A 20,339-nucleotide genomic window follows, 5' to 3' on the forward strand; every position below is an offset into this window, starting at 1 on the left:
TGCAGAAGCTATGCATGTGAAAATTTAGCACTTTGTGTAGTTTGTAGCAAAGGACCAATGTCTGCATAAGATCAATTGTTGGAACCAGCTAAAATCATATTTATACAGAGGTATCAACCTTTTTAAGCAAAAAAAAAAAAAAATTAATCACAGCTACAAAGACTAATGCATTTTTTGAAAAGTAAAAACCAGTGATGTATTTGAATGGAAAAGCTGACCCTGGTTATTGTATTTTTCAATAGTTGATCAAAGTCTTTGCTGGTGTTTCTGACCAAGCTTTGTTATCAGCTTCCAAATCTGATGTGCTAAGCTCTCTGTTATTCCACGCTGTGTAGCATTCAAAACCATATTCTAACTGTTCTGAGTGTGAATTTATTTATATTTAGAGCTTAACTGAGGAAAAAATAGTTTAGAGAGCAAAGAAGCTGCAAAGACCCATGAAACATATCATAACAATATATTTAATAACAAGATACTTATGCCTGTGGCCCAAAAGGCTTATCACTACCCTCTGAGGCACTGGCACATTACGGTCCGTGCCTTTTTCTGAACAAAGGACATGGCTTTTCATGTCACAGTGAAGCCAATGTTTTCAAACTTTATATGGGAGAAAGAAATAGTTTTAAGAAGAGCTCCACCTGTTTTTATCACACAGCTTTTCACTGAAACAGTTGGTCTGGCTACGAGAAACTCCAGTCATGGGTATGATGTTACAGTACCTCATTCTCTCTCTGTTTGATGGGATGGTTTCATTATCCTTCTTCCAGTAAAACACAGGAGGCGGCATTCCCACAACCCTGCACTCTAATCTGACTGGGTACCCTTCAGGAACACCACAGTTCTGAAGCTTCTCCAAAAACATGGGAGCTTTTTTTACTTCCTTTGCTGGAAAAAGAAACAGAACTAGTGAACGATAGATCCTGTATTCCTTGTTTGTCATTGAACAATATGGAAGAATGCAACCAAAAACTGATTCTTGTGATACTGATGTAGGCTTTTTTTTAATGGGATAAGTGGAAGGAGAGTGAAAATCCATGATTGTACCCTCTGTAAGGGAACATAAAGCAAGTAACATGCAGAGCTGTAGTTCAGTAAAGAACATATGCCTATATTTAGGCATGAGTCTAAACCTATTACCACAGCAGGAAATGAATCCCCATTCTATGGATTTCAAGAGCTCACACCTCGAAAGGCTTTATTACAGAAAAAGATTCAAATTTGAATTTATTTTGTTCAAACATACTTCTAAAATCAAAGAAACTGGGATAGGCATATAGAAGACGTGTAAATTTTATGAATTTAGACTCCAGTCATTTTCTGGGGAGAAAATTAAGAATGTCATTTTTCCAAGACAAGAGAAGTAAAGTAATGAAAATTCAGAATTCAGCCCTCTGCTAGTAATAGGAGGGCACCTACCATGTCCACATCTCTTCTACAACTATAACACTGCTGTTTAAATACTCTATTGTCAGTGAATTAACTATTAGATAAGGTATTTCTGAACATAACAGCAGTACCGTGAGTAGATTTTCAATGATTCTTACCTACAACAGTCAGCTCCAGACTAAATGAATTTTGTCCTGTTTTATTAGTGGCAAGGCAAGTATAAGTTCCGGCATCATTTTGTGAGAGAGGATCAATAAGCAAAGAGTGAACTCCAGTCTCTCTGACCAGCATCTTGTGGGTGCCATCTGGCAACACGGGTTTGCCATTCAGAAGCCACGTCAGGTCTGGTGTTGGTAATCCACTCACCTAACAGACAATGAAATAGCTAGAGGCACATGTCAAACTGACAAACATATTTTATTAAGTAAATGGGTGAGCTTTAATTCAGATACAATCTGAATAATGTGGAAGCTTCTGTTTTTTTTTTTGTTTTGTTTTTGTTTTTTTCCTGATGAAGTCCAAAAAGAATAAAACCAAAAAACAAATTAATCCCAGGAGAAACATATACACGAAATGCCCATATTTTTCTTAGTCAGAAAGGACAAAACTTGATTATAAAATCAGATTCACTCCTAAATATATGCTACTTTTTTTGCTCTTGTTGTTGATGATGATTAAAATCAAACCCACTCAACTTAATAGACATTAAGAAGTGTTTTATACAAATGTATTTCTATTTCATACTTTTTGGTGAAGAATATGGTTCTTTGTAGCTGTTCAGCTTCATGCTTCATAACAAGAGAAATGAAGCATTTTAGAAAGATTAGAAGACTGTATTATACTTCCAAAGATCTTTCCGTTAGATAAAAGTACTTACAAAATATTCCTTTCCAAACAATATTCTACAAACTAGGGAAAGAAAGAAGTGGAGTTTGCCTGAATGAGGACTGCTTTCTTCCAGGTCTGTACAATACCAGACATGCTTTAAGGTTTCACATGCTCTGCCTGGATAGCAGAACTAAGAATAGACAAATTCTTTGGCACGTTCCCTAGCAAACTGTACATTATAAATTAAATAGTAATTGACCTTATTCATCTTCACAGATGCATGATATGTTAACATCTATTCCATAGCTTCTACTCTTTCCCGGGTAGAAGACATTTTGGAGCATCAAAGAGGTCAGGGTCAGCACTACCACCTTTCTGTTTGTGCTACTGGGATATAGAAGAATCACCAATCTGGGTTGGAGCAGATGAATTTCTTAATGCTGTTTAATAACTGGATGTTCTAAGTAATTGGTGACAACTCTGTTATGTGACCATTTGAGTATGTAAATTGGGACATTTCAAACTAGGGAAGAGTAAAACAAACTGAGCTTTGTTTCTTCTTTTTAGGGAGTATTAATTTTCAGTCTAATACAATGGGAACACTATTTTGAACAGAATACAATGTGCTGAATACTCTCAAACTTCTGAATTTATGCTATTATGGATTAAGTTCAAGAAACTGATAATGCAGTCAAAAGATCTCTCATTTCCAGTTGAACTTCTGCTGCACAGACTGTTAAAGGACAAGATGAACGTATTTAGCAGTTTGAACAACTTCCTAACTAAATATTTCTTTTTTTTTGTGATTGTGTTCTTTGTGGTTTTCATATCATATAGCATGTGTTAAAAAGAAATCCTTTAAATCAGTTCAGAGAGAATGGCAGTAAGCAATAATTTTAAACACGATGCATTAAAACTTTAACAGAAAGCATTTGTGCAAGCAATAAAAACACCTACAAATACACATATAGAAGCAGGGATTAAAAACATGAAAGAGGGAAGAGTTAATACCTTACAATCCAGCCTACATAGTCGCCCTTCATGTGCTACCATGTCACCTGGGGCCTGTAGAAAGTATGGCCTGAAAAAGCGTTCTTGAACTGCTTCTTTGTCTCCTCCTTCTGGCACCCGGGAGCGTGCTCTACAATACGAAAACTGCATGTATATGTTTGGAAGCCAAATCCTTTTTCTATTTTAATATTGAATAAAAGGACATTGTAGAAAAGCACGAAGATAGCTTGAGCAATATCAAAGGGCAGAAAGAAATGCATGGATTGAAATTTAAAATTACATTATAGTTGAATACTGCGTATTTTCTATTTAGAGAGATTATCAAATGAACCGTATCACATAGTGGCGTTGCGTTTCTGAGCTACTTTTTGGTTATTTGTGCCTTTTTTGGCTGAATTTCATCTTGCTAATCCAAGCCTTTAACTCCAGTGCAACAAGTAAAATAATACTTTACCCCAGCATTTGAAGATGGCCTTCAAAAATATAACATTCTAGAACTGAGCTACTGGGAGGGAAATGCTGCCATTATTTCCGCATTCTGGATGAGAACTGATGTAGAAGGTGTTGAGATATAGCTGCCAGTTATTTCAGATGCCTTTACCTGTGAGGCTGAAGCGTTGACAGTCGGCCCCGAACAGGAATACTCTGAACCATCAAGTGGCCTGAACAACTTACTCTCCCCTGCAGATTGCAAGGGAAAAAGAATTAATAGTTGGTTAGTAGCTCATTCAAGTGTAAAGTATAAATATTTAATATTTACAATGCGTTGTATTTTCATTATGCAAGTGAACTAAGTATAATTACTTTTTAAAGCAAGTAGTATCAGTGTGTGATGGACTGCAAATGAGACAGGTTTCTTTGTCTGCTTAGAGCATTGTATTCCTCAAAGTCTTCAAGGCTGTGGCAATACATTTAGCAGCAGCTCTATGTTAACCAGGTGTAGCAGAAGTGCTAAGTCACAGCCTGAATCAGTGATTGAACACCTGGTTTGAAGGCAGGGCCAACCCAGGGGAGCTCAGGTGCAAGCAATGTACCTGAGTGATTGGAAGGGGTGGAACCAGGATCCACCCCTTCCCAGACCTCTCTTAAGGGTTAGCAGTGGAGGCAAGGGTGTTTTGCTGGAGGTTCCTGTGTACTCGAGGATTTCCTAAAGTAAGCAGATTCTTTTCTTTGTTTCTGTGCTTGTGGCTGTTGCAGTTGAGCGCGTTCTGTTTTGCTGTAGCATAGGACTTTGGTACACTGCTGTTCTTGTATTCTTGCTGTGCTTTCCATTTTATTATAGCATTACCCTAGCTTAAATAGTGTCTGTTCCTACTTTTTCATTCTGTTTGCTGTATGTATCTTTGCAGGTACAGTCTGCTACTGATTCTGTACTAGCGTAATTTTTGTTTGTGCAGCTACATGGAAACTGGAAAATGGTTGGGTGGAAGTATAATTCAGAATTGAAAGGAAAAATTCAACTGGAAAATATTGCATGATTTAGTTGCCTGTACTACTAAATAACAAGCGGAATTAGCACAGCATGAAGGAGAGTGGCATGAGACTGTTTTGCAGATCCATGCTTCTGCAAGCAAGATAAATAATAGTTCAGTAATGATGTCAGATTTGATGCATCTATTACTTTCTCCTTGTTCTACTCTTCCTCCCTGAAACCATTATACCTCAAAAGATACCTGACTGTAATGGTAGGGGGAGGTGTCTGAAGTAGGGCAGGAGCTCTTAATGTGGAAAAAAGGGAAGTCCTCCGTGATTGTGACTCATACAAATACAAACAGGGAGTAGTTTCAGCATTCTCCATTCTGTGGTTCCCTCTCCCGTTGTCTGAACTCGGACTCAAACTCAGTCTAGGTGGTCTGATCTGGGTTTCTAACATGTATTACACAAAGCAAGTGTTTTTAATGGAAGAAAATAAAATGCCTTACTTGTGGATTTGCAGCCATAATTGTATAGTTGCCATCATCATCATTAGTAGAAGCTTCAATATGTAAAGAACATGTTCCATCTTCTTCTCTGCTCATTTTGAAATGTGTGTTTTTCTTTGAAATCTGCTTGCCATCCTTGAACCAGTATATCTGATCAGAAAAATAAGTGCTTGCTCTGAAATCAAGTAGTGATTGTAATAGTATAGATAAAAACATGACAGAACTTGTTCAGTTGCTTGTACAAATTTTAGAATATTAAAGAAATTCTCAGATGGGTCACAGCGTGAAATAGAATGATTCCAGGCTGAACTGAGAAAGTGGTATGGCTCCTTTATCCAGGTAGAACCATCAGATTCTTTTTATTACCTCAGATCAGCTCTCATCTTTCTGAGAAGTTTATTTTTTGTTGTTTTGACTTTTTCTTCGAGTCAAGTGGTTGTGACATGGTCCATACAGTATATAGAGGCTCAGGTAGAGCCTCTATAGGTATTACTCCTTTAGCAGTTTGGGGAAAATAATTTGTGTTAGAGCTCTCTCCACAGAAATATCATCTTCTGAATGTAACTTTCCAGAGAGACGTACAGGAGATAGCAGGTAGTTGGGTTTTATTCCTTTTCTGCTAACAGTGAGAATGACTTACCTTGGGAATGGGTATCCCAACGATTTTGCAAGTGAATGTGACAGGAGAGCCTTCTGTGACCCGGAAATGCTTGAGTCTCTTATCAAAGATGGGTGCTATGTATTTGCCTGTAGGGATTTCCTCATGTTGAACTTCATCATCTGATTCATCCACTGGAGTACGTTCAAGGCGAAACTCTATTTCATTCATCAGCCTCTGCTCAAAGCTTGAAATCCTGTATTCCTGCAGAGTGATAGAGGCATAGCATCTGAACAAAATGAGTTGTGTTCCGTAGTATTTGCAGTCACTTGCGCTTTTGGACTAATGATAAATGAGTGAAAATAAAAAGCCTATGCAAACTAAGACTCCTGAAGCAGTCTGAATTCAGTCTGCAGACACAGATTCTCACTGCATCTGAAGTTTGCAAAATTTAACGAATGAAACGAGGTATTTTCAAAGGCAGCAAAGAAATCAGAAATCATTTCTTAAAGTTCCCATGGAAAAATTATATTATTGTATATCACTGATTAAAAAGGATTTAGAAACTGAATTTTTAAGGAAAAAAGTAGTCACCTGTTATTTATAGGTAGCAGTATTCATTTTAATTGAGAATTCAATAAGATACAGTATAGCGACTAAAAGAGAAAGCTGGCAAAAAAGTGTAATATTTTCTGAGTAATTTACCTTCAGGGTAAAGGTAAGTTTATCAGGTTTCTAACTGCTGTAATGGAGAAAGCAAAACATAAGCATGTAGGAATCCTTAGAGCACTGAATAGATAAGAAACTAGTATATCTCTGTAGGAATAACTGCTTCCAGATAGTTTTCTGTAGTTATAAGCATCTTTCATAATTCTTTGATGTCCTCTAGGCATCTTTCTCTACTTTTCAGCAGTGTTCCTTGCGAGAAAACCTCTTTTCAAAACCAAGAAACAATGTGCTGTGATAACATTAAGTTTCACACTGACTACTAGGTTTAGTTTTTGATATTAAGCCTGTAATTATCTTGGGCATGGTGAAGCACTGCAGATACACCTGAATGGACTTTCTGGGAGCTTCCTGACTATACTATAACACAGACAGCTGCAAGAATATCTGAAGTCATTAAGAAACAGCTTGTGGGGAAGTTACTGTCATATGTAGGCTTTTAACAATAACCAAATTGGTTTCTTTAGGCCTTCTTTTTTACTGTTTGTAGGTCCAGAACTTTGCATTCTTGCTTCTATTGAAGAACATATTCTGACTGCTGACACCTCTGAGAGCATGCTTCTGTTTTATTCTGTTCCTGTGGCAGGCATGGATCTTTGGAATCTCACTTTAATCTTTCAGATATTGCTGATCAGATAGCTTTTGTTGCTTGGTTATATGAAGGATATTATTTGAGGCTCAAAAGAGAAATATCTGGGCAATTCCAAAAGTGTAATTCTCAGTTTTTAATAGCATTTTGGAAACTACAATTCTAAATCAAGTAAGGACAAAGCCTACCCTTAGATCTGTTGCATTTGAGGATGAGCAAGGTTCAGAAAATTCATTTTATCAAAAAAAACTTTCAAAGATTCCAGATTACCACGTTTACATCCTTGATACTTTAGCCATTCCATTCTACTTTTGACTAGTAGCTCTCAAGGAGTAAATATGGAGAGGCATCACAGAATGCCAGCTAAAAGTGTTTTCTGATTTCTTGAGGAGCTCACGGAGACAGAAGTGGCTGGAGGTTGAGAAGGTTACAGGGGAGCTGGGCTCAGGGTCTCGAGGTGACAAATGGAAAGCATGACAGCCATGAAGCCTAAGTAGAAAAAAGCTGGAAACTGCTGTGGTGGAATACATCCCTGTTTCTCATATGCTTCTGGACTGTTGCTTCCATTTGGCTTTGAAGCAGCGCTTCTAATTGCAGTGGGTTCTCCTTTTGAGATGCTTCAAGAGAGCTTTCTTTCCTGTCATGCTTTCCCTACACTCTGACAGGGTGACTCTCTGATAAACATAGAGTCATAGACTTGTTTCAGGTAGTAGGGACCCTTAAAGGCCATCTGGCCAACTGCCTTGCAATGAACAGGGATGCCCATAGCTCCTTCAGGAGCTCAGAGCCCCATCCATCCTGACCTGGGGTGTCTGCAGGGATGGGGCACCACCACCTCTCCAGGCAACCTGTTCCAGAGCCTAACTGCGAAATGTCTTTCTTATATCCAGATCTCTTCAAGTACACCATTGCCAGTACAGCATTTCCAAACGAATGTTTGAGCTTGCAGATCTGTAGAAGTGTGTAAGACCTAGTGGAATTCCGCCACTAGGTGGTACCATCCACTTTCTTAGTAGGCTTTGCTCTGTGGCAGGTCAGCTGCTGGTGGTCAGCAAGCAATCTTAGAAAGTTTCAACTTGTTCAGTTTGTTTTTCGTTTCACACAGCATGTCTCAACAAATCACTCTAATAAATAAAATTTTAATCTCCGTTAAGGCAGTGTAAAAATCAGAGATACTCTGATTTCTGATCAACCAATACTATCATTTTTCCCTTTGGATGGCAAGAGCTAGTTATAGTGTTGTTAAGGGGAAAGTTAAGCAATTGAACTTTTAGCCTTGATACTAAGGAAAGGCCTGCGTGCTTTCAGAAATCAAGTACAAATCTGAGAGTGAGTACCATGTTTTAAGAAATAGCTTGGTCACCAAAAGGTATTGCAGTCATATTTTGGTTCTGGACTCTCCCATAAACTAAGTAATTAAAACATATTCTGTGGCAGCCAGTGTACTGAAAAACATATTTAGAGTTTTTTTCCTTCCACTCCTTTGAAGACCTGTAATAGTTTCCTTCATGTTACTCATGCAGTTTTTAACAGCAGATTGCAAAATCTGTGGCAAAAAAATTTCTTCTGAAAAAGGATTTATTTGCCTGAGTCATCCAGTAGGATATATTGGTTCTATACATATTATAAGAATGAAATTATTTTCAGTGCTTTCACGTGCTGTGTGGCCTTTGGAAATGTGTATGCTAATTAAAGACTAGTTAAGCTAGAAGTAACCTCTTTCCCTTTCCTTCAACCAGTGATTTGTCATGTGATAAAATATAGCAAATGCAGTAGGAGCTACCTGTTTAAATGTGTTAATTCCTTTCAGTGTAAGAAACCTCTAAAAATTGTGCAGTTATTTCTGGATATTGCTAATGTATAGCAGTAGTAAATTGAAGAACAGCAATTGGATGTATGTTTCTCACTTGTGTAGAACTTTAGTACTGTCATGTACTTTTCAAGGGCAGTAGGGCATGTGTTTGGACTGCTCATTTTAGGGACTTATAATCAAGGAAATATAAATATTTTCTAATTGAATGTATTAATGTTCTTATGGTGTTGTAATTATGCTTCAGTCTTAGCCTTTTAAATGTGTTGATAGTGTGTGTGTTTGTCTACATGTAAACCAGCAAGAATGAAGTTGCTGTAAAAAAAAATTGAACACCATCATATGGAGATTTAAGGTGTTACATTTAGCTTCTTTTAATCTTCTTTTAAAGAGCAGAAATCCCTGAAATAAGTAGAAAATGGCTGTTAATACGACTTTCTGAAGAACTGTTTTCTTCACGTGAACCATAAAACTATTTCTGAATATGATTACATGAGTGTAGTAGGGCAGAGTGTTCGTGTTTGTTGATGTGGTTCACACAAGTCCTTTGTCAAGTGAGTAAGATCAAAAATGAGTCAGTTTGGTCAGCTGTCATTGTTAAAGCTAGGCTAGAGCTCGACATACTGAGTAGACAAAGGGAATGCGTACAAAGGTTCCAGATGTAGAGGGCCAGCTACGTTTTGGCAACTTCTGACTTCTCTGGAATGTAAAATCATGGGAATTACTCCTGATGTAGAGGTTAAAGGAACTTCACTTGAATGATTCTGATATACTGTATGAAGACTTTATTCTGATTACCCCTTGCTGCCAGCTCCAGGCAAATTCCCCAGTTTAATTCCAGTGTAGTAATTTATACTTGATTGGCTTTTTGGTGGAGTTATTTTAAATGCAGTTAACAATTTGTCGAAGAAACTAGCATATATTGCATTTTAGTGTCTATTTCCAAGCTGTAACAACTTGGGTGTTTAAAGTCTTCTGACTTTAATGTCTATAAAGTAGACTTTAATGTCTACTTTATAGTTTAGATTCTTTGTCTTCCCCCGCACCACTGCCCTGGCAGTCAGGATAGAAATACAAACGTTCATTTATCATCATCACTGAAGCAATTTATTTATTGCAAATGGATTATTTTGTCCCTCTTACATGCATGAAGCATGAATGTCATATTATTTATTTGTAGGTATGAACACTTGAAGAGTCTAGCAATTCACCTGTGTTATACAGCTAGACAATTGCCAAATTACAGCTCAGCTTAAAGTGGTTGAAAAAGAGGATTCCTATCTTAGGAGATGAGTTCTTCAAGCAAAGATCCTTACCAGAAGAAAAAGTATCTGTACTTTGTTGATTATATCTAGGAATTAAGAAGACATCTGTAAGTGACTGTTTAACTGCTCATTGCTGTGGCTATTGGGAGTTTAAGCCCATTAATACTAAGATCTTGTAATTTGACTTGGGGTTCTTAAATCCCTTTTAATTCCTAGTTTAGAGCAAACAGGCTTCGATGAGGACTCCATGAGGCTTAATTCCTACCTGTTGTCCAAAAATGATGTACATTTGCTGACTTTGGTGTGTGATGGGGATGTTTTTGAGCAGGCTGTTTGGAATGGTTGAATTAAGTACAATTATTATGCTCTGAGGAACAGACTTTTTTTGTGGTTCTTGGAACCTTTTTGGTGCTGACTTAGTATGGGAACAACAAGGAAATGTTTGTTTTATCAATGTTGAAGTGTTAGTGGTGATGTGGCCTGTGTGATTGAGTTCTGCATATGGCTTTAGAGAGGACATGATATCTAATGATCTAAAAGGTTTTGGACAAACCCTGCATCTATTCTACTTTCAAATTTGTTGTGAATTACTTGTTAGCAAAGTAAAGAATACACATACGTTGGTTAGAAATAATGGCATTAATTTCTGTAAAGCTGTAACTTTACTGTGTCCTAAAAGTAAGGCAGTGACTATGCCTCTGTCTGGGTCTTACATGCTACCATCCACATAAATGACAATTACGGTTGTCTCTTTTTCTGGTAAAAATGATGTGTGCTTGATCAAAACTGCAGGTACAATCTCAGCACAATCATACTTGTATTTCTGTCAACACTGTCTGACTATCATAGCTGTAGCAGTCTGGAGACTAATCTGTTCTGTTTTATGCAACATCAGCATAATTACCAATTACATTCTGATTCTAGATTTCTTTGGTGATGAATGATGTACTGGATGAAACAGAAGTACATCTGGATTTTTAGATACCACACTGAGTACATAATGCTGACACAGGAAAATCTTGACTTGTAAGCTAAATGCTTCATATGGAAGTCGATGAAAGATAATAAAGCATCAGGATGTAATTCAGTCATATTCTTTACTGCAGTTTATACAGTAATACAAAAAACAACACCAGTACTTTAGGACACAGATGGTCATCTGTGTTTTTATTCTGGGTGATCTCTACATGCTCTGCAGACAGTGTCAATGGGATCAAATGCTGCTATTGAAATTTGGGGTTGTGATAAGGATAATGCGATAGGACTTTCTGAAACTGCTTGTAGAAGATACAAGAAAGCCAACCAATTCTTACTGGTTGTTTAACTCTATCATGCCGTGATCTCTTAGACGGAGTAGAGTTGTGCTTGTGTTTAAAAGAAAGTGAATAAGGACTTTTCTCACATTATAATAATCAATTTAATGCAGATATGTAACATATGGGATGAAAATGTCTCAATTTAAAATTTGTGTTAACTGTAAGAAGTAAAAACAAGACAAAATCTGAGTGCAAATCCAACTCCATAATATGATTCTCATATTATTGTTTCATAAATGGCAAAGCAATAGGAATTGTGTCAACTACTGTGCATATACTCTCTAAATAATCACTGCTTTCACTGAGGAGAAAAACTTTAACTTTTTCAGTGTTTCAGGGTTTTTGGATTTGAGATTTTGGTTTGGTGTCATTTGGAATAGTAAATAAGTATATAAATAACTTGTGCTGTCAGCAGATAAATTTGACACTAGTGGTGATCATTGTTTCTGAGGAGATTATCATGCAGTTAACTTGTAAGACTGATTGGTATTTCACAGTGGCTTCCCATGTAGTTTCTCTTTCTAGCAGAGCAAGTACAAATTGTAACGCTTGTGATTCATCTGCAAAACAGTGCTTGCCAGCTGCTTTACTCAAAGTGCTTTGGAGGTGTGATCTGTCAGAAGGAAAGGTCAGGAGCAAAAAAAATCACCTCAAAGCAGGTATTATGCTGCAGTTATCCAGAGAGGGTAATTCAGTCCAGAACTTCTGTGGCTTTTTGCTTATGTTGTATGTTCTCTGTCAGAAGGGACAATAAATGTGAGAATATCCCTTACTGGTGTCAGATCAACTATTACTTGCAGTGTTAGGTCTGAGCTGCTGGGATGACTTTAGAGGGCTTGATGGCTGAGAACAGAAATCACCTCTGGCCCCACACCAGCTATCTGGAAGTCCTTAGTGCACCCTACGAGGGTGAATGAACCTGACTTACTATGATCTCAACCTCAAAATATTTCATTTTCTATCTTTAAATTTTATAAGATACTGCCCAGACTGGCCTATTTATTGATTCCACTTAAGAATTAACTGACTAGTAGTTCCTTGAGCTCTGACCAGCTTGCAAAGTGGAAAAATACCCAATGTGCATTAGCTTCTATGAGAAATTTTCATTCCTACCATTCTCTGATAGTCTCTATCAGAAATGAAATGTGCTACACTACATCTTAGTAATACTTGATTTTCTTACCTGCTGGCTGCTTTGATTAATATCTTCTCTGAAATGTAGTTTTCTTTCCAGGTCCTTTACAAGTGCTGCTTTATTTTCCCGAATAGACTCATCCGTTGGTAACTGCAAAGGCTTTGGACTTTTCTTTGGTACTCCCTGGGTTGAGCTATTAAAAGAAAATTCTTATATGCACACTAATACACATATATATTCACCTGTGTGATATATAATCTAATACATGAAGCTTCAGTTGTATGGAAAACCCATTTACATATAAGCCAAAGCACAATATAGGGTTTGAATTTTTGTTACTGTTTTTGTTGTGTTTCTTATTCCGATTAATCCTATCAAGAATTAAATACATCTTAAAGAGAATAAGCATTATAATACTGTAATAAAATTCTAAGTTCCATTTTGATGTATCCTGGAATAATGATTTTGCATTGAATTATTACCATAATTATGCAATTAGTAGTTTTTACTGTATCATGCAGTAATTTAGAAAGTACGATTTTATATTATCATCTCACATTGAGTGGTCATTTCCTCTTTCCATCACCTTCTCTCATTCTTTTATGATAGTTATATAAATCAGTTCTTATAATTATTTTATAGATGTAACATGTTTTCTTTTAGTGAGGTCTGAAAATATCTTCTCCAGACTGTCATTTTAACTGCTGGAACACAGCAGCCACATAATATTAGTGAGAGTGCGATGTTCCAGTGGGTTTCCAATAGCTAAGATATTAATATCAGGAGGTCTAGGAAAGTGCATAGCTGACCATTACTGTGCCAAATATCTTCTCTGCGGACTGTTCTGCAGGCATAGTAACCTCTGAGATTGGAATCTAGGTGTAAGGAGCTCTGGTTATATAAGAATTCAGCAAACATGGGAAAGGTGAAAGTGTTAAACTATCTGGCAGGCATATTACAAAGGCATTACCAAGTAAATCCTTGCAATGGTTTATTTTGTATGACAACTAAGAAAAGCTCTTTGTGCTATTAATGCAAAAAGAAAGTGCTTGAGCACTTGTGCACCATTTCTGAATGGTAAGATAATGGATGAGTAATTGCATTTGATTTTTTGATTGCTGTGGCAATGTTAAAAAAGCAGGACAACAACCGAGTTGGGTATAGTTAAAATCTGTTGGCTTTATGATGTATGCCTGCCCACAATGGGAGGACCATGGAAGATTCCAGGCACGTGTCTCAGGGTGATTGTGATTATCAGCTTGTGCTGAACAATTAGGAAGTGTGGGAGCAGGGATGCAATAATGTTTTGAAGCCAGGATTTCCTGGTGTGGAAAATGGTGAGTGCTGTGAATACAGGGATACTGTTTCTGTTATAACTGCAGATCCATGGAGACTGTGGCTTACTGATTCCTATGATTAACTTCAAGTGTACTGTTGGTAAAAGTGAGAAATATTGCTTGCTCTGTGCAGACTTTGGAGTTGTAAGAGTAGAGTTGTATCAGTGTACAGATGCTAGCCATGCTGATACAGCTCAGTATGTGCAAAAATGATAGTTTTAACTCTGTAAGTGAAAAAGGAGCTGTAAAGGCCACAATCTTTCTAGTGCTCATATGGTGCCAGCTGTTTTGTCAAGGAATCATGCTGGCTGTCAATTAAAATATCTGTGCAAAGTGTTAACTGTTCTGATACTTTCTAGGAGGCTTTAAATACTGAAAGTGTTGCAACTGGAGAAATAACTTTCCTTCAGTTATTTCTTAAATCTACCATGTGAAGAAAATAGCATATTGCAAGGTACCTTTTTTAGAAGGTGTGCTTGCAGTAGTGCTAACAGTAAGTGGTTACAATATGTAGGAATGCTTTTGTAGCTGATGTAGGCAAATGGCCTTAGAGTGACTTAACCTGCAGGCTCATTGAATTTTTTTTCCCTGGTAGAGCAGTCCTATTAATCTCTGACTGAACCCCAACTCTTGTAGGCATCTGTTGGAAAACTATCTCTTGAATTAATCTTACCTGCGAGAGAGAAGATAAGATATATAAGCTTATTTTGTAGAAACTTCTCTCTTTCTTAATTGAATATAAAGGTTAGATGGAATGATGAGAATAGATATCACTCACTCTTTTATTTTATGACTGACCTGCATTTCAGGAATCTCCTCCCTAAATTTCAAACAGAAATGCATCTTGGTTTCCCTTAATGTCCCTTCTTCTGCACATACAGTTAATACTACTCACGTGACTGGTGTGCCTCTGGGCAACCCCATAGCGTTGGTTGATGGTGGAGAAGGAAATGAAGGAAGAACAGCGCTGAGGAAAGCTACTGGATTCTGAATCCAGCCCGTTGGGGAGACAGGAGCAGGAGTCACGCTCTGTGGCTGGAACTGTTTTACATTGGATGTAGACAGTGTTATTGGAACCGTAGATTCTTTAGGACTTGGTAAAGATTGTTCACTTTTGCCTGTAAATCCTCCTGATGACCTCGATTGTACAGGTGGAGGATTTCCTATGATGTTTTCCCTGCTATTTGCTCTTTGAATTCCTTGAGAGACGCTGCTGAATATTGTCACTGAGGAGCTAGAAGAAGAAATGATAGATGATGGGGTCTGCGACTGTAGGAACTGCTTAGGTCGGGTATAGCTGAACGCTTGCGAAACAGAAGCTTTGCTTTGCTTGTACATGGTTGAGGTGGACTGTTGATTGGGTGAAGTAGCAGAATTCAATAAAGCCGTGTTGAATGATGACTCTCTTGTAGAAGTCTGCTGCACTTGCTGTTGCTCAAGCAAGACCTGGTTGTGGAGCTGTTTTAACTGTGTCAGATCACTGAATATGAAAGAAAGATAAGCAAGATTGGTCATGAGCCAAGGTGAAAACCCAAACATACCAGCAGTGTTTCTGTAGGTGAGTTGCAAGAGGAAAAGATCTACAATAGCAGTTAGGGGAAGCTGCTAAATGACAGTCTCTATCAGTACGAGAAGAGCATTATGCTAGTTGGCTACTGAACTTTCCTTCCTCCCTGTTCCTTGCTAGAATAGTGATCAAAGTGCTTTGATTGAAAATTCTTTGGCTGAAGATGGTTCTTGCACTTCAACATATAATATATAATTGAAAACAGTGCTCAGTTGTGCTGTGTGTTACTGTAGCAATCTCTGCTTGTGTAAAAAAAAAAAGAGTAGGGCTGATTTTGTTGGAATGAGAACTTGCAAGCCAAAATGCAGATATTCCTTCAACTCCTGTTGAAGTGAGTTCTGAGGACAGCACTTTGGCTAATAAGGCTTTGCGATAATTCACACTGACATTTGATGACAGGCAGTAGTATCAATTAGAGAGTAGTCATGCAATTGTTACTACAATAGATAGCATCTAAGAAATGTCTTCAGGCTTTTTGTACTCGACCATGTATTTTTTTTCCTTAATTGCAAAGTGGTTTATTTTATTTGTATGGAAAATCTCCCTTTTCTCCCCTTGCAAAAAGCCCAGAAAGAACTTAAAGAGGGAAAATGATCATGTAATGTGTTGTCCAGTATTGAATAAACACTGTCAAAAAGTGAAAAATGTAGAACTGGAAACTAAACGGCACTGCCAAGCCAAGTACATGAAGTTAACTGAACTTTCTTATTTAAAAGAATTATTGTTTCTATAGTTCACCAGAATTTAATGTGATTTTTGTTTAGTGAAGATGGGGAATTTCAAGCTTCCAAAACTAGGAAGAGAACACACATTGTGAAATCCTGATTTTTTTTTAGTCTTTTTTGCATACATCTGCATAATAATGCACTCTTTTGTTACTGTTTGTGTGATATTTCTCTCAGAAAAAAAAAAAAAATGGTTTATGGAAGCAGTGATGCAAGCTGTGGCCAACATAAATGCTGCTTCAGCTCACCTCTTAAACACTATAGCACTGCAAGTCAGTAGGACTGTGAGACTGGGCTACAGAAATAATAATAATAAAAAAACACTGCTCCAAGTTCTTCCTGTGCCACATTACAAGCAAGAAAATAACTTATGTTTCATCCTATGAAATTACATGTCTGCCTAAGAGTATCAGAGCATTGGAGCTTTATGTCCTTCCCTAGCCTTTGGTTAAAACTACTCTCTGTTGAAGAAGTGTGCTCTTTGTTAAACTAGATTTTGGAGGTTCTAAAAATGCGATAGGATTCTTAATACACTGCAGTGTAAGTTCCAGATGTCATTTTCTTAAAGAAAAACACTACTGATAAAAAAATTCCCTTGCACTAATCATGCAAGTGCTTTTTAGTTCAACTGATTTCACATTACCAAACACTATCTATTTTATCTGTTTTTCAGGAGGAGTTATGTTTGTGAGACATAGTCACAAGGCATGACCTTTGGGACTACAGTTGCTAGCTAGTTGCTTGCCCATACTATGTGCAGGGCTGAAAATGTCTGCTTTTGTCAAAACTGTATATTGAGGATGGAGTGAGATGTATCTGAAGAACCTGCTTTTATTTTGCCTGCACAGAAGCAATGTTGTTAGTCTGTAGTTTGAATTCTACAATGCTTTTGGCTGCAATAAACCTTAAAGGGGTAAACATTTTTTGAGTTTGGAGAGTACTTTTCTCAAGAGGGATATACAGAAAAGCCCATCTCCTTAGAGTGTGTTTGAGTGTACAGTTAATTAGACTAGCACTCTGTGGTTTTGTTTGTTCTGTGTTTGAGTCTTGTTCTGCAGTGCAACAATCTCTTGGTCTATGAATAGACATGTGATAATGCAGATACTAAGTAGTATCAGTGATGCTCCTGAGGCTTAGAATACCTTTTACTTACAGCTTTGGTTTAGCCAGTACTGGGGGGGGTTCCTTGGATGGTGACGTTGGCTCTGGTATTTTCACTGGCTGTCCATTTATCTTGTCATGAAAATAGCTGGGTCTGGTTTTGTTTGTAGTGTCAAGTCCGTCCTCTGGTGGTGATTCGTTTCCTTTATCATCTTCAGGCAACTTGAAGTGCACACGGAGACCTATCTTGGAACTTGATCTGGGTTCATTGTGATTCACAAGAACACCTTCAAGTTTAGGTTTGGGGTTTTCATTTACAACACGCTGGGGAGGATGATGTGGGGGCGATGGATTTTCAGCAGCAACTGAGTTGATGGAGCTCATCGTGTGAAGGGCAGCAGCATTATTACTGTCTTCAGATGCTGAAATAACAAATAGCAAACTTTTGGTGATATATAAATACTGTAAATTATGGTGAACTGAAATCAGACAATTTACAATTGGAAAAACTCACTTTAATGTCTTGGCCAGCCATTAGAATGAGTCATTTGACCTTATTCCTTTAACAAGAAGCTCCCTTAAAAACTATTGAATAGGGAGGACACGTAGGAGGAGTTGCCAGAGCCCTAGTTTGGAAGATCCAGTAGTGTTATACAGCCTCGTCCATATTATTTACACCAGTGTCTTTGAAATATTCTTTTCATAGAATTCTCTAACTCTTTAGTTTTCAAGAGTACTTTCTCAGGCCTTGAGTTGAATTGGAGTTAAGTGTGCAGTGTGCTTTTTGTACTGGTTCTTCACTCACCTGGCTGCTTAGTGCCTTGACAGCGTGAATCCTGTTGGCAGTATGAAAGAATCTGTTTGGAAATTTCCTCCTTTGTCTCAGCACTAAAGGATGTTTGAAACAGCCAACTAGACAGCCCTACTGATTCCAGAATCAGTTATTGCACAGATCTGAAAGTCAGCAAGAGCCTTGTTGTGGGAAGGGCTGTGGGGTTTTAATTCTCTAATGTTTCTATTGCCTTTACATTTCTAACTGGGGGAAGACGCTTTGAGAAGACATATCCACATTGGACATACAAAATGCTATGCTTTCTGGACACACGGTGCAACAGTGTGCTCTGCTTACATTTACTAGTAAGCAAAGGACTGAAGTGATCTCTTACCTTTGACCGTTAGCTGAGCTATACTAGATACTGTGCCATACTTATTGCTTGCAGTGCAGGTGAAACTGCCAGAATCTTCTGAAAATACTTCAGCAATAACCAGGGTACAAATTTCCTCTGCAAAACATTGGAGCAGTATTATTACTTGTTTGTTCAGTGTATGCTCATTCCACGCAAAGCCTTGACTGTCATAGGGAACATTTCCTTAAGGTTTTCCACCTTGTTCAGTTTGATGTTTGTTTCATCTTTTTTATCAGTTTTGGCAGCCTTTGGGTGCAGCAGTTGTTATCAGCATTGTCTGCAGCAGCTGGTATGCTGTGTTCCAGCATGCCCAGCAAAAGTGGAGAACAGGTGGCAGCAATGTTTGGAAAATATTAGTGTCCTTCTAATCACATGAAGTAGTAGACTTTCCCTGTGAAGAACTTAAAACTGAATTTAGAGAAATATAATGCACTTTGTTCACAAGTCACCTAAGTATATGTATTTGCAAATTGAAAGATTACTTATATTTAACTGGGAAAATTGAAGTGGAGTCACTCTAAGATGAAGAAAGGTGAAACACATACTTTATGGCCAGCATTTTTCAGAAGTACTAGTGAAGATTTGCAGATAGAGATGATTGTGCTTCTAGAAAGTTTTCTCTCCTGAAAGCTTTATCTCCTCTGTGAAGAAAGCTCTCATGGGCGTGAAAGTGAGTGCAAAATTTTGTTGCAAAAATCAAATTATGTCCTGAATACTCAATCAAGGATTATGACATTACTGCCTGAGCAGTATCTGACCTCCAGGCAGCAGTAGTAGCTGATAAATATAAGATGCAAATGAACTAGATGATTTCAAGAGGTCTCTTCCAACCTCTAAAATTCTGTAATTGAGTGATTTTGCATTTTTATTTTCTTCAAGTAACTGGGAAGAGGAGGGAGGATAGCATCTAAAGGGTGCAAAAACATGGGCTGATAGCATTTCTTCTGTTGTCAGTGACTATTTCACTACCATTTTCCAAGAGATGTTAATTAAACTTTACAGGATTAATATTTTGAGTATTTCTGCAGAAGGCTGTACCACACTTAAATGTGATTTTCATGTCATCACTAAGGAGAATCTAGTAGCAGAGAAGAGGTTATCTGCTAGCAACTGCAGGAAAATAGTAGTTTATTATAGTAGTAGGATTATAGAACTAGTTTAAGGTATTATAGTATCTAGTTTATAGTACTTGGATTTGCCAACCACTGCGTGCGTGGAAATCCAGATTCCTTCTGAATGAGCAGCAGGTGACGAGGCAGTGACAACTGCACCCAACTGGTTACCCACTAAAAACTGCTTCACATTACTCAGCAGTGATGCCACTTGACAGTAAAGGAATGGCATTGATTGGTTCTGGTAGATGCTCAATTTATTCATCCCTAAATCTAAGGGGCAAGACACTTTTGGGGGTAAGAATCTTTCACTACGGTGAGGAGAAAAGTTATCCAAGTCTGTATTCCATGACTTGTAATTTTGTTGTCTCAAGGAGGGCTAATTTATTTTTAATAGCAAAAAAACAGAGAAGGTGATTGTTTTATGGAGAAGTAATCAAAATCCATAAGACCAGTTTGATCAAATTAAGCAGAATAGTCTGTGTTCTTCTCTGACCCTTAAATTTAGCAAATTTGGTCACTTTTTTAGGATTTGCTGATATCAGGGGTGGAACACCTGATGTGGTACTCTCGTATTACTCTGGTAGGGAGCAAAGGGAATGGCTGACATGGCTAAACATCTGATGCAATATCCCCAACTGGTGAACTAGATAAAAATAGCTCAGTCCTACATCATCTGGTGCACTTCTGAACCTCAGTTATAGGGGACCCTCATGCATTAATG

The 20,339-nt window shown here is 37.7% G+C and overlaps 1 protein-coding gene across 1 annotated transcript in view; it reads right to left on the reverse strand.

The window, feature by feature from the left end:
- MYPN (myopalladin) overlaps positions 1 to 20,339 on the reverse strand; it is a 49,124-nt gene that overhangs the window by 3,838 nt on the left and 24,947 nt on the right. Inside the window, exons 9-18 of the mRNA XM_065746343.1 lie at positions 18,483 to 18,599; positions 17,369 to 17,738; positions 14,819 to 15,403; positions 12,635 to 12,779; positions 5,788 to 6,009; positions 5,148 to 5,297; positions 3,827 to 3,906; positions 3,226 to 3,355; positions 1,545 to 1,752; positions 720 to 885 (exon numbers count right to left, since the gene is read on the reverse strand). Of these exons, the coding sequence (XP_065602415.1) occupies positions 720 to 885; positions 1,545 to 1,752; positions 3,226 to 3,355; positions 3,827 to 3,906; positions 5,148 to 5,297; positions 5,788 to 6,009; positions 12,635 to 12,779; positions 14,819 to 15,403; positions 17,369 to 17,738; positions 18,483 to 18,599 (2,173 nt within the window). The remainder of the gene's footprint in view (positions 1 to 719; positions 886 to 1,544; positions 1,753 to 3,225; positions 3,356 to 3,826; positions 3,907 to 5,147; positions 5,298 to 5,787; positions 6,010 to 12,634; positions 12,780 to 14,818; positions 15,404 to 17,368; positions 17,739 to 18,482; positions 18,600 to 20,339) is intronic.

Source organism: Cyrtonyx montezumae, unplaced genomic scaffold (genome assembly GCF_038088225.1).
Source record: "Cyrtonyx montezumae isolate F1298 unplaced genomic scaffold, pur_monq_1.0 scaffold_4, whole genome shotgun sequence".
Lineage (NCBI taxonomy): Eukaryota > Metazoa > Chordata > Aves > Galliformes > Odontophoridae > Cyrtonyx > Cyrtonyx montezumae.